The sequence below is a fragment of the Myxine glutinosa genome, chromosome 11 (genome assembly GCF_964187855.1).
Source record: "Myxine glutinosa chromosome 11, kmMyxGlut1.1, whole genome shotgun sequence".
NCBI classification, from domain to species: Eukaryota; Metazoa; Chordata; class Myxini; order Myxiniformes; family Myxinidae; genus Myxine; species Myxine glutinosa.
Window position 1 is genome coordinate 114,828,351 of NC_136271.1, and position 13,068 is coordinate 114,841,418.

Here is a 13,068-nt window from a genome sequence, read left to right on the forward strand (position 1 = left end):
CAACCATCTTATACTTACTCGTTTCAGTGTTTACTGCCCTCATCCCTTTCCACATATCCTGATTGTTTATTCCCATGCTGTTTGTCCCACTGTCAGATCTACTTTGCTCTTCCATGAACCTCACTCCTGTAAAAAAAGAAGAAGAAAAAAATGGACTCAGAACAGCAATAAGCACGGTCTATTTCACAATAGTTACTGTCAATTAAATTAATAACCACACTAAAAATAATCAACAAAAGTGATTTTTTTTTCTTCCAAATTTAGAACTCATGAAAGGAGATTCTTATTATGACAAGGACAACACCCATTTCTACGTGTGGAGAAAGGTGAAAGAATTCTCATTGTTAACAATGACAGAGATTGGCTTGAGGAAATATTTTGCTGTTGGATGACATCCAAATGAAAGGTTATCTTACCGGTGGTGTATATAAAGGCAACACCCCCATGAGGAGAAAACCAGAACTTCCAGTGAAGCTTTGTCAGAACTAGCTCGTTTGTGTTCCTTTTCAGCAGTCAAGATGAGTTCGCGACAGTTCAGCTCTAATTCATTGAATAACTTCGGTTCAGGTCGGAGCATGAGCACCTATCGTGGTGGTGCTGGTGGTGGTGGTGGTGATGGTGGACAAGGTGGACGAGGCTTAAGCTTTTCAAGCGGTCTGCAAGGTAATGAAAAGCAAGCCATGCAATCCCTTAATGAACGTCTCGCCAATTTCATGAATAAGGTCGGCAACCTCGAGAAAGCAAATGCAGAACTAGAACTCAAGATCAAGGAACTGTTGAAAGGTAAAGGTGCACAAGACTCAGACTACGAGTCATACTATGGGATCATCGCAGACTTACGAGCCAAGGTATGTGCACTTGATCCATTGCTGCTTACCTGGTCAGGAATAATTAATGATTAAAACAAAATAATTTAACATCTAATCATGTATTTTCATGTGTTTGTGTGTGTAGATTCATAATCAAATAATGGAGAATGCCCAAATCAGCCTGGAGATCGACAATGCAAGGCTCGCTGCGGACGACTTTAAAACCAAGTGAGACCGCAGATGTTGCGCATGACCCACCATCATGAACAACAATCCTAGTTTGTGTCCTGAACAGATCTGCTAAGTATCATCTTGTGCAGATTTGTTTTGTCAGAGTTGAAATGCACTAAAATTGAATTGAGGCACTGGATATGTCTATAAGTTACATCTATTCTTAGATAACAATTGTTAACGTTGGTTGGGATTCAGCTATAAAACAAAAAAATGTTGGAATATGTGTACAATGAGACCTTGAGTTTTGTCGTGAATTTCACTTCATATCTTCCCCTTTACTGGATCCAGCAGTAAATTCATGGAATTGGATTTCTTCTCAAAAGTGAAATCAAAATGCTCCGCTGATTGCAGGTTGGACAACGAAACTACTTTGCGCACTACTGTGGAAGCTGATATCGACAACTTGCACGGACTGCGCGATGAGTACACGATGGCAACTTCATCAATGAAGGGAGAGCTGGAGGCACTGCAGGATGAGTTGGACTTCTTGAAGAAAAACCATGCGGAGGTTTGAATACTTCTTCTTTCACCAGAAACATTCCAAAAACCGTTGATGGAATTTCATGGAATTTCATAATTGGATGGAAATTCGATGGAATTTCATATTTTCCAAGAAAATGTAAAATTTAAGCAATTATTTTCGTCAAGAAATATACTCATTTTGCAATATAATAACAAGAAAAAGAGGAATCAGAGATTGCAAACCCTCGCCAGGATGTATTTTCAGTGGTTTATAAGGCTTTTGTGTTCAAACAAATGTGGCGGCCGAACCACGTGACCGATGACGTTATCATTTTTTTTTCCAAACTAATTTATTCCGAGATTATCCTCAAGAAATTTCATCTTGATCGGATGAAGTTTTGTACTTGTATTTTCAGTGGTTTTTAAGGCTTTTGTGTTAAAACAAATATGGCGGCTGGACCATGTGACCGATGACCCCAATTTTTTTTTTTTCTAAACGAATTTATTCCTAGGTTATGCTCAAGAAATTTCATCTTGATCGGATGAAGTTTTGTACTTGTCGAATTATGACGTCATAATGGAGGCACCTACGACATCATCATTAACATATTTTATTCCCCATGGAGAGTTCTTTACAATGAGCCATGTCTCAATTTTTTCTATTCGGCACTTGCGGAGATATAGAGGTTTTTTTTTTTTTGTATTTTTTTTTTGTATACAAGATCGAGGCTCATGAAAGAGCGAACAATAATCACACAGAAAGACAAACCGACACATAAAACATATAACATCGGGAGCGGTAGACAAGATGGGGAGAGAGGAGGAAGGACACAAACACAACATTATTTTGAGAGCAGGTACCGAGAGACATGGAGACATCGAGAGATCTGTGAGAGGGAGAGGGCATTGGGGGCGGGGAATGGGAAGGGGGGGGGGGGGGAGGGGGTGGGAGAGGTACAAAACATATGGACACTGCCAGGACTTCCAGGAAAGAAGTTGGAATTTCAAACAAGGTGGATCTGGGGTGAATTAGCAGGGGTAGAAAAGATCAAGGTTTTGGATGGGGGAAGATAAGAGATGGTGGTGAACAGCTGTTTTAAAGACCTGGAGGGACGAGTGGGATTGAAGGGAGTGAGGGAGTTTGTTCCAGAGGCGGGAGAAAAGAGGAATGAAAGAGTGAAGGTGAGCAGAGAGCCGAGATTTCGGCAGTTTAACCATCAGAGAGTTGCTGGCAGATCTTGTGCGACCTGTAGGAATATTTGGGGGACAGAGCACAGAGAGAGCTGGGGGTGCAAGGCCGGAGAGGAGTCGGTAGAAGACAGAAAGACCACCTACCTGCCTGCGGTGAGTGAGTGAAAGGCCCTCAGAGATAGCTTCATCACGGGAGATTCCAATAATTCTGAAAGCTTTGGTTTCGACAGCGTGAAGCCGATCTCGGTGTGAGGCAGGAGCACCGGCCCATAGGGGAGAACAGTATTCCATTGAGCTGCGGATGAAAGCCTTGTATGTGGTGAGGAGCTCAGGTGTGCCGAGGAAGGACTTCGCACGACGGAGGATGCCCAGTCGGCGACTGGCTTTGGAGGCCAGGTTGGAAATGTGGTTTTTCCCAAGAAAGATCATGGCAGATAGTGAGACCCAAAAGCTCGAGCGACAGAACTTCTTGGAGAGGATTGTTGAGAAAGTAGATGGGAGGGTTGTCCAGTCGATCTTTTCGGAGAGACATAGTAAGAGTGTGAGATTTGTCAGGATTGAAAGACATGTTCCACTTGTTTGACCAGTCTGTGATTTTGTCCAAGTCTTCAGAGAGTGAGGAGGCTGCAGACTGCCGATCTGAGGGCAGAGGAATGGAGTGGCAGAGAGTGGAGTCATCAGCAAAGAGATAGAGAGGATTTTCCAGAGAGTCGGAGAGATCATTGATAAAGACCAGAAAAAGCACAGGGCCCAGAACACTGCCTTGGGGAACTCCAGCCTGAACAGGAAGGGGAGTTGAGAGAAATCCATTCAGGGCCACACGTTGACTACGACCAGAGAGGAAGTCCGCAAGCCATGCATGGAGATTTCCATGGATACCATAGGAGGAGAGTTTGGTGAGCAGAGCTGGGTGCCAGACCGTATCGAAGGCACGTGATATGTCGAGGGAGACAGCTCTGATTTCCTGTTTGGCATTGAGGACCTCCATCCATTGTTGAGACAGCAGAAGCAGCATGTCCAGAGTAGAGTGACCTGGTCTGAAACCAAATTGATGATCAGAGATCAAGCCATTGGAGAAGAGGAAAGATTTCATATCCGAAGCAATGATGGATTCCATGACTTTGCTGATAATTGGGAGCAGGCTGATTGGTCTGTAGTTGCAAGGATCTGTTTTTGCACCTTTTTTGTGTAAAGCGGTAATGTTTGCTGATTTCCAGGATGCTGGCAGATGACCTTGAGCAAAAGAGAGGGTGAAAAGGACAGAGAGAGGGTGAGATAGAGCAGCAGAGCAGGATTTTAGGACCCGTGGGCTGATGCCGTCTGGTCCAGTTGCAGAATCAGAGTCGAGGTTAGACAAAAACTCCTCCACCTTGTCAGGAGAGAAGGACACAGAGTCCAGGAGCAGTTGGGTTCGACTGGGAAGGGTGGGAACAGAGAGAGATGGGTTTGGGACACAAGATTTTGAGGCAAACACAGAGTTGAGGCATTCGGCTTTGTCACGTGCGATGTCAACTGTGTGGCCATTTGAGGTAAGGGAGGGGATGGAGGGGGAACAAACACCAGAAACGGATTTGACCAGACGCCACCAGGATTCGGAGGAAGGAGACAGGTTTGAGAGTTCATTCTTGAGTGTGGAGAGATAGTGCTTCCTGGCACTCCTGAGGGTAGACACACACTTGTTCCGAGCTTGGTGGAAGGAACTGAGATTGCCTTCAGTTGGATTTGCCTTCCAAGAGGCAAAGGCAAGTTGTTTCAGGGCAACTGCCTCACCACAAGATTCAGTGTACCATGGACGGGAGGAAGGGTAAGACATCTGAAGACGAGATGGGATAAATCTGTGCATGAGAGAGAGCAGTTTGCTTTGGAAGAATTCCCAGGAAGAATTGATGTCAGAGGCAGTGGAGATGGGATTTCGTGCAAATTTCGAGGTGCAAACTTTTCGGTTTTTCCAAGATGGCGGCCGAACCACGTGACTTATGACGTCATAATTATGATCAAAAACTTCTACAGGTGGAGTTGCACCTATGGTGAAAATTCCGTGTCAATCGGACCAACGGTTGCAGAGAAAATCATATTTATTCTCTGCGGACAAACAGACAAACAGACAAACAAACAAATAGACAAACAAACAGACAAACAAATAGACAAACAAACGGTCTCAAATGCAATACCCTCTCCTCTGGCGAGGGTAATAATAATAATAATAACAATAATAATGATAATAATGATAATAATAATAATAATAATAATAACTAGAACGGCACTCAGTAGAGAGCATACCTCCGCCTGGTTGGTCCTATCACTCAATGGTGAAGAATCACTTAACAATTTCTCGTAGCCGGATCTGAATCCAGATCTTCTCCAAAATCTAATCATTTCGTCCTTGTCACATACGCTACATCTCTCCCAAATTTCGTCCGAATCCGTCCACAACGTTTTGAGATATTTTGTTCACAAACGGACAGACAGACAAACAAACAGACAGACAGACAGACAGGGGTGAAAACATAACCTCCATCCACCTTTGGTGGCGGAGGTAATAATAAGAAATTTTATTTACATATAGTACTTTTCAAATACAAAGAAATTTCAAAGCACTGAATTTAGGAAAATCAGTTAATCAAGGAAAAAAGAAATAAAAAGAAATGTAACAAGAATCAAAGTATAGTAGACTATAATTACAGAAAAAAAACAAGTACAGTATATATGGAAATATAGAATCAAATTTCATTAAATACAATGTCTTCTGATAAATAGGGGAGAGGGGGTAAGGGGAGGGGGGGGGGCGGGGGAAATCAAATTGCATACAGTGGAAATAATAACATCGTTGACCAGTACTTTTTGCAAAGCAGGTTACTTAAAGGCAAGGCAGTAAAGGTGGGTTTTAAGCCGAGATATAGAACCTGTAATAAAACTGGATGCCTTCAGGTGATCTGGTAGCTTATTCCATAGGTGGGGTGCAACCGAGCAAAAAGCCCGGTCCGCCATTGTGGGCAACCACATCCTGAGCACAGATAGGAGACCGACAGTGCTCGACCTAAGGGTGCATGTGGGTGTGCAATGGCCAAGTAAACTTTCCAAATATGTGAGGCAGGTGCCATGTAAAATCTTAAAACCAAAAGTGAAATTTTAAACTAAATTCGATATTTCACTGGCAATCAATGCAAGGAAGCCAGCACAGGAGTGATGTGCTCTATTTTCTTATTTTGGTTAAACCCCATACAGCACTATCCTGAACATATTGCAGCGTTTGAAGGGATTTGGCAAGTAAACCAACAGAGAGTGAATTGCAGTAATCAAGCATGGAAGAGATAAATCGCAATATCTACAATTATTTGATATTTCATGAGAAATTATTTAACACGTCAATGTAAATATAAGGTGGTGGAAAATGGTTTGCCTGCGATGAGTAAAAACGTTTATCAAAGTAAATATGTTGATTTCTCTGCTGTGAGAAACTCTTTGAGGTAATAATCGTTGCTAAACAATATTCTGATCACAGGACTTCTGAAGTGTAATACGATAGATGATAGATTGATATTTCTTATGTTCTTTAAAGCTTTCTCTTCTCTAAAATATCAGCCCCGTTTGTTGTTAACAGACTGTGGTGGTGATATTTCCTGGTGGGCCACATGTCCATGTAAAATGGAATAAAGAATGTCAGCACAAAATTAATGCTCAACACAGTTCGTGTGGTCAGAAGACATGGTTATTGAGAAATACACAAAGTATAACTTATCACTGTTATTGTAAGATAAGATATGTGTCGTCATAGAAATATGGCATTTTAACAAGTCGGAAATACAACTTTACCTGGAATATATATGGACATTATTCAATAAACTCCTTCAACTTTCTCCCCCTTTAGGAAGTTGCAGCATTGAAGTCACAGATTTCTGGTTCCAGCATGTCTGTGGAGGTTGATGCCCAACAAGGTCCAAACATTATGCAGATGTTGGATGATATGAGAAGCAGATATGAAGCTGATATAGAAAGGAACAGGGCTGAGGCTGAACAAGCTTTTCAACTACAGGTCAGTTTTTGTAAAAGTTAGACATTGTGAGAGCAACGTAGTTGTAGTTGGAAAAACAACATCATGTTACTTAAGTTATGTGTGCCAATGATGAAATTGTTCCTTCCATTACCTTGAAATGTTATTTTAGGCTGAGCAGGTGCAGCAGGTTGCAGTCCAACAAAACCAAGCTGCAATGTCTTCGAAGAATGAGGTCACTGAGATGCGACAAAGTATGCAGGTCCTACAGAGTGAGCTGGCAACTTTACGAGGCCAGGTAAGCTGGATAAGTAAAACTCAGGTGTCTGTTTTATGTGACAATTATCGTCCTTATAAAAAATAAAGTTAGAGTATGTTCTGTATTCTAGATTCCCTCTTTGGAAGACACGCTGGATGACACAAGATGCAGAAAACAACGTGAACTGGAATCGTATCTGAACAGGTTGGAACAACTTGAGGGAGACCTTGCAAGCGCACGCGGGGATATCAACGGCCAGAAATGTGATTACGCCAAACTCCTGGATGAAAAGATGCAGCTTGAAGCTGAGATTGAAACATATCGCCGTTTGCTGGATGGAGGAGGCAGCGGGTAACTTAACAAGCTATTTTGTAGCATTTCTAGCCAAGCAATGTGTGTCAATTGTGAAAAATAAAAAGGTATTTTAAATTTTTTTCTTTAATGTGTAAAACCCCCCAAAAAACAAAACTACAACACATCAAGTGTAAAGCACTCTCTATTTGTTTGAAGATACTGAAAGCCTTTCTCATCATGATATTATAATGTTTTCTCCAGAGTTGAAATGTCATCATCCTCATCTTCATCATCAAAGGGAATGAGGTCAGGATCTGGAGGAACAGGTTCAGGATCTGGAGGAACAGGTTCAGGGTCTGGAGGAACAGGTTCAGGATCTGGAGGAACAGGTTCAGGATCTGGAGGAACAGGTTCAGGATCTGGAGGAACAGGTTCAGGGTCTGGTGGATTAAGTCTCAAGACTGGTGGATTAAGTCTCGGGTCTGGAGGTTTCAGTGAACGTAAGTACCATACCTTTAATTAAGAAGTCCCAGCGAATGCAAGAACTCTGCTTTCAAATGGATAAAGATTCTGAAGGATAAACAAGTGCCAAACACTTGGAGGGGAGGAGGGGGTGTTTATTTTAATACTCTGTTCTTAATTAGGGTATGTGTAGATTAGGGAATGTTTCTAATTCGGGTATGTTTCTAATTAGGGTATGTGTAGATTAGGGTATGTTTCCAATTAGGGTATGTTTCTAATTAGGGTATGTTTCTAATTAGGGTATGTTTCTAATTAGGGTATGTTTCTAATTAGGGTATGTTTCTAATTAGGGTATGTTTCTACTTATGTAGAAAAGAAAACGCATTTGCATTTCTTGGATGATTGTTGTCTTGTTCTTAGAACGACTTGGAACATCCATGTACTTTTCCAATACGATATTCATGTCTCTATACAGTTACATCTCCAGTGTTACAAAACTAAAATGGTTATTCATTTGAATCATCCTCTGAATGAAGAAATTGTATTTAAGCGAATCAAGTCAAAATCAAATTTTACCAAAGTTGTTGTTATATCTGGAATACAAAGGTCACTATTATGCATTTTTATGTCCTCATCGACGAACAGAGATCTTTAAAGTGTATTTTAGGGGTTGAAATTGAAAGTAACTTTGGATATTCTTTGTCCATCCCTCCACCCTCCCCCTGCTCCGCTTCCAAACTCGCAACGATTCTTCCACAGAAGTCATCAAGACAGAGTAAGGATTTGTAATAATTTTCATTTTACTGGATGGTGTAATTACTCGATGGTGTGAAATACTCAATTTTAACTTGCTCATCATGTGTTTCTAATTTCCAGGCTACCTGAAAACAAAGCATCAAAAGAACCTGTCGGTAAGGTTAACATTCGTTTGGACAATGAATGCAATGAAATTTTCATGAAGAAAACTAGAGCCAATGAGGAGGCTGATAGGAAGGCCTAGGGGTACGCACACTCGTACCTAAGCCGTCTAGCCTGGATTTAAATCCCGACCCAGCTCTAAACTATTATCCTGGCGTTGCACAGGCAGAGTGATTCATGTGTATGCCATCGCTTGGATGGATGTTAAACGGACGTCCCATCTGCCGGTTTTATTTAGTGAATGATAAACACCCCATGGTGTCCGCTGTGAAGAGTAGGCTAGTTATCACCGGCATCATGACCAAATTCCAAATTCCTGCTCTAACTACTGCTTGGATACTGGGAAGGCAATGTCAAACTACCCAGTTTAGCCCTTGCTCAGAAATCTGCCTCAGCAGTACCAACGTTCTGTGAAGAGTATGGTACATAAGAGAGAGAGAGAGAGAGTTGAAGAGAGAGGGGAATTGGTTAATTATTTAATTTGCAGTGTTAATTTGCAAGGTGTTATCATCCAATGTCTACAAAATAGCTTTTTCTAAAACTTAACTTTATACTGGCTGAAGTACCTGACCTGGTATTGCCCAGGGAAATTCAATTAAACCCTCTAATCATTAAATTTGCGTTGTTAAGGAACAAATCACTACAAATTAACATACGATCTTCACAACACATATTACTCGATCACTCCCGGGAGAAAAAAAAACCCAGGCAGTGCATAAGCACAAGACATGATCGAGGCCTGAAGGCCAATTATCTGGTTTTATCTGGGGTCATTTTTTTATTATCCAAACATAGCCCTTGACCTTCCTCTGGATGAAAGAGGAGGGTTTGCAATGTTTGGTCGCACTGGTTTCTGCAGAGTCCGAATGCATAAACGAACAAACAAACTTTCTCTTTTATAATTAGATATCACCCTCTGGGTGTGTCAAATTTGCACATTACTTGCTCAAAAAACTATAGTCTGTGTACTATACATTTTAGTGTGGTGTCGGCTTAAAGGGTTCTCGATGGTCTGAACACTCTAAAGGCTACGTTCCAATCGTAGTTAGTGTTGAAGGGGTCAAAAGGTTCTCGTCTGTCAAGCATGTAAAAAGGGTCTAAAAAGGTCCAAGTGCTCTAACGGTCTAAATGGTCAAGGGGCCAAGCTGTCTAATCTGTCTGAAGGATGTATGGGGTTACAGTGGTGTTCAGGTCGAAGGGGTGTAAAGATCAAAATGTTCTAGGGGTCTAAAGGATAAAAAGGTCAAAAGAGTGAAGGGATCTAAAGGTGTGTAAAGTGTCAAAAGCGTCTTAAAGGTAAAAGGGGTCTTCTGGGTATTCAATGTCTTTACAGTTCTTACAGATGTCTGGGGTCTAAAGGTTCTTTGGGGTCTTATGGGTCTTTGGGGTCTGAAAGGTCTTGAGGGTCTTCGGGAGTCTAAAGGATATTTGGGGTATAAAGGGTCTTTGAGGTCTAAAGGGTATTCAAAATCTTCAGGGTCAAAAGGGTCTTCAGGGGTTTAAGGGGTTTTAGGGGTCTCAAAGGCCTTAAGGGTCTTAAACAGTCTTAGGAGTCTTAAGGGTCTAATTTCTCAAGCATGTGAAAAGTCTTCTCTCAAGCATGTGAAAAGTCTTCTCTCAAGCATGTAATCTATTATCTCAAGCATGGAAAAAGCATGCAAAGGAGGGTGTTAGGGGTCTTCGGAGTCTTTAAAGACTGAGGTGGTGACTGAAAATACCCTTAGGACAATCCCTGGGTCAGACTTGGTCTGTGTGCCAAATTTTGTGGTTGTCGGCCCTGCGGCCTTTACAAAAAACACAAACATACCGACAGACAGACGACAAATTATCTATATTATATTCTCAGTAGGTGATTCTGACTGTTGGACGTCTGTCCGGGGATGTGGTTTCCTCCATTGAGAGAGTAGCTCCACCCATTCTGGAAGAGGCTTCAAAAACAAATATCCACCATTTTGATGACTCGCATAGCTTTGAGGCCTCTTTTGTTAGGCCAGCGGTGTCTTGCTCTCTCTCACAGTTTTATTTCAACTCAAATTCGATATCTCATTGCATTTTTCACAGTTGCTACCATAATTTTAGACTCCTGGTGAAAAAAAACGGGAAGAAAATCCGATGAAAGTTTCTGTTTATAGAACGAAATGCATTTTCAATGTGTGTGTGTCTGTGAATAAGAGAGAGACAGAATTGTGAGGAGCAGAAATGAAAAAACGAGGTGTGTGTGTGTGTATATATGTATGTGTGTGTATATGTGTGTTGTGTGTGTGTGTGTGTATGTGTGTGTGTGTGTGTGTGTGTGTGTGTGTGTGTATGTGTATATATGTGTGTGTATGTGTATATGTGTGTGTGGGTGTACATGTGTGTGTGGGTGTACATGTTAGTGTGTGTGGGTGTACATGTTTGTGTGTGTGGATGTATATATATATATGTGTGTGCGTGTGTTTCTGTGAATAAGAGAGAGACAGAATTGTGAGGAGCAGAAATGAAAAAACAAGGTGTATGTGTGTGTGTGTGTGTGTGTGTGTATGTGTGTGTGTGTGTGTATGTGTGTATATGTGTATGTGTATATGTGTGTGTGGGTGTGGAATGTGCATGCACATGCATTCACATGTTATCAGAAGAAAATAAGTTGTGTAGAAGACATCATTTGTGGATCTGATGAATTGGCAGTAACCATTTTGTGAAACTGAATGTGCAGGTGCAGCATCAAACTCAAGATGTCCAAATGTCGCACACGTCCATGCCCATGGGATTCTCATGGGTGATGCCACTAGTATTTATTATATCTTACTTGGCATTTTTTATCCATCACTATGATAATGGATTTATTCACAAGACGGCATGTCGTGCTTCACACATATTCTGCTCTAGCCATTCTATCATTTGCCTGAGGTCATCTTCCATTTGCTTGGAAGTCAGCAAATATCACCTTCATTAACCATCCTTGCTGCTTGTAAATATGGCGTGAGCAAAAATCATTTCCACTTCACTGCGAAGTGTCGGGTGACTTGGTTTGAACCTTCCTTTAAAATGAGCGAACTTGGACATTTTGAAAATTTCGAATTATTCTCACTCAGATTTCAACTCAATCAGATCACCATAATGCAAATTATCAAGTTATTTAAACTTTCTTTTTGTAAGGGAAGATTATTTGAAATACCGGATACCACCGGGTGGCGCTATATGATGCATTTACAACGAAAGAATTGGGGTCTTCCCCCATATTGAACACCCTCCCCCAGATGTTATACCATGACAGAAACCATATTTAGGGTATACTCAAGCAACATACAAAATTGGGTTGGATTTGGTTGCGTAGTTTTTTTTTTGAGTTTTTGAGGCATGTAATAAACAAAAATACAAATCCACTTTTATAGTATAGGTGAGTAAATGCTTGATGAATTATGATATTTTTGTGAATGATTGAATTTTTTACAATAACGAACAAAATGTGTTGTGTTGCAGTTGAGCAGAGGAGGAGAATACAAATTGTAACAGAAGTTTTTGTGAACGGGGAAAAGACGGGTGAAGAGGTGCAAACTTCTGAAGAACCTTTCTAGTAATTACTTCTACTCCTGTTCAATCACATTCTAGTTTGATGAAAAGCTTCGCTGTTTTGACTTGTTATTCGAGGGCTTTTTTCTGGGGTTGAAAGAAATATGGTTTTCCCTTCCAGACATTAAGAACAGGTGGCTAAGCAATGGTGCTCGGTGGTGAAATGCTTGCTCATCCTTGAAGCAGAAATGCAATAAAATTAATGATCATGCTGTTTCTTGTTGTACTGTAACTGAAACACAACAGTGAGATGCAATCCCTGGATCACAAATAAACAGCATTCACCTTCAACACAAGAAACAACATAGGAAATAAAGAAATGGAAAAAGTCACTTTGGTACTTAGTGACCAACATCCTCACAGAAGTTAACATCAGCAAGTGATGAGAAAACATACCTTGTGATGATACTGATGATATAACAATTAAATTTCACTCTTCTTCATATTCGTGTTTGGAAAAAGAAAATAATGAGCAAATGAACGCAAAAGTATTCAAACTGATTTCTATCCAAAGATAAGAATAATATTGGAATTTTACTTCCTCAACATTTTACAAAAATGATTAAAAAAACTTTTTCCGACCATGAAAATTTCTTTTTTAATAATTTATTTTTTTATTTAATTTTTAATTTTATTTTATAATTTTAATTTAATTTAATTATTTTTAATTATTTTAAATAATTTTCTACGTATTTCCTTTTTAATAATTCCACTTTTTTATGTTGAAGGTTCCAGTCACGGACTATATAGTCCTCATCGAGGCAAGGCCTTAAATATAAGAGCTGCATAAAGAGAAATAAAAGAGAGATAATAAAAGGTCAGGAGTGAAACTGAGTATGAGAAGTGTATGATCAAAGGTGTATGATGTTTTTTGTGAGAAAGAGAGATTTGAGCTA

At 40.5% G+C, this 13,068-nt stretch overlaps 1 protein-coding gene across 3 annotated transcripts; it reads left to right on the forward strand.

Annotated features, from left to right (window-relative positions):
- Positions 1-345: 345 nt before the first annotated feature.
- On the forward strand, positions 346-12,388 carry LOC137412712 (keratin, type 1 cytoskeletal 11-like). 3 transcript variants are annotated; one of them, XM_078787051.1, is made up of 11 exons: positions 346-848; positions 955-1,037; positions 1,395-1,551; positions 6,565-6,729; positions 6,860-6,985; positions 7,077-7,297; positions 7,502-7,566; positions 7,630-7,740; positions 8,462-8,477; positions 8,579-8,613; positions 12,083-12,388. In XM_078787051.1, the coding sequence occupies exons 1-11, from the start codon at positions 519-521 to the stop codon at positions 12,175-12,177; spliced, it is 1,404 nt and encodes a 467-aa protein (XP_078643177.1). In that variant the 5' UTR covers positions 346-518; the 3' UTR covers positions 12,178-12,388. The 3 variants fall into 3 exon arrangements, with proteins under 3 accessions (XP_078643177.1, XP_078643176.1, XP_078643178.1); XM_078787050.1 differs by having other exon boundaries at positions 7,502-7,740; XM_078787052.1 differs by lacking the exons at positions 7,502-7,566; positions 7,630-7,740 and having other exon boundaries at positions 451-848.
- Positions 12,389-13,068: the final 680 nt, after the last annotated feature.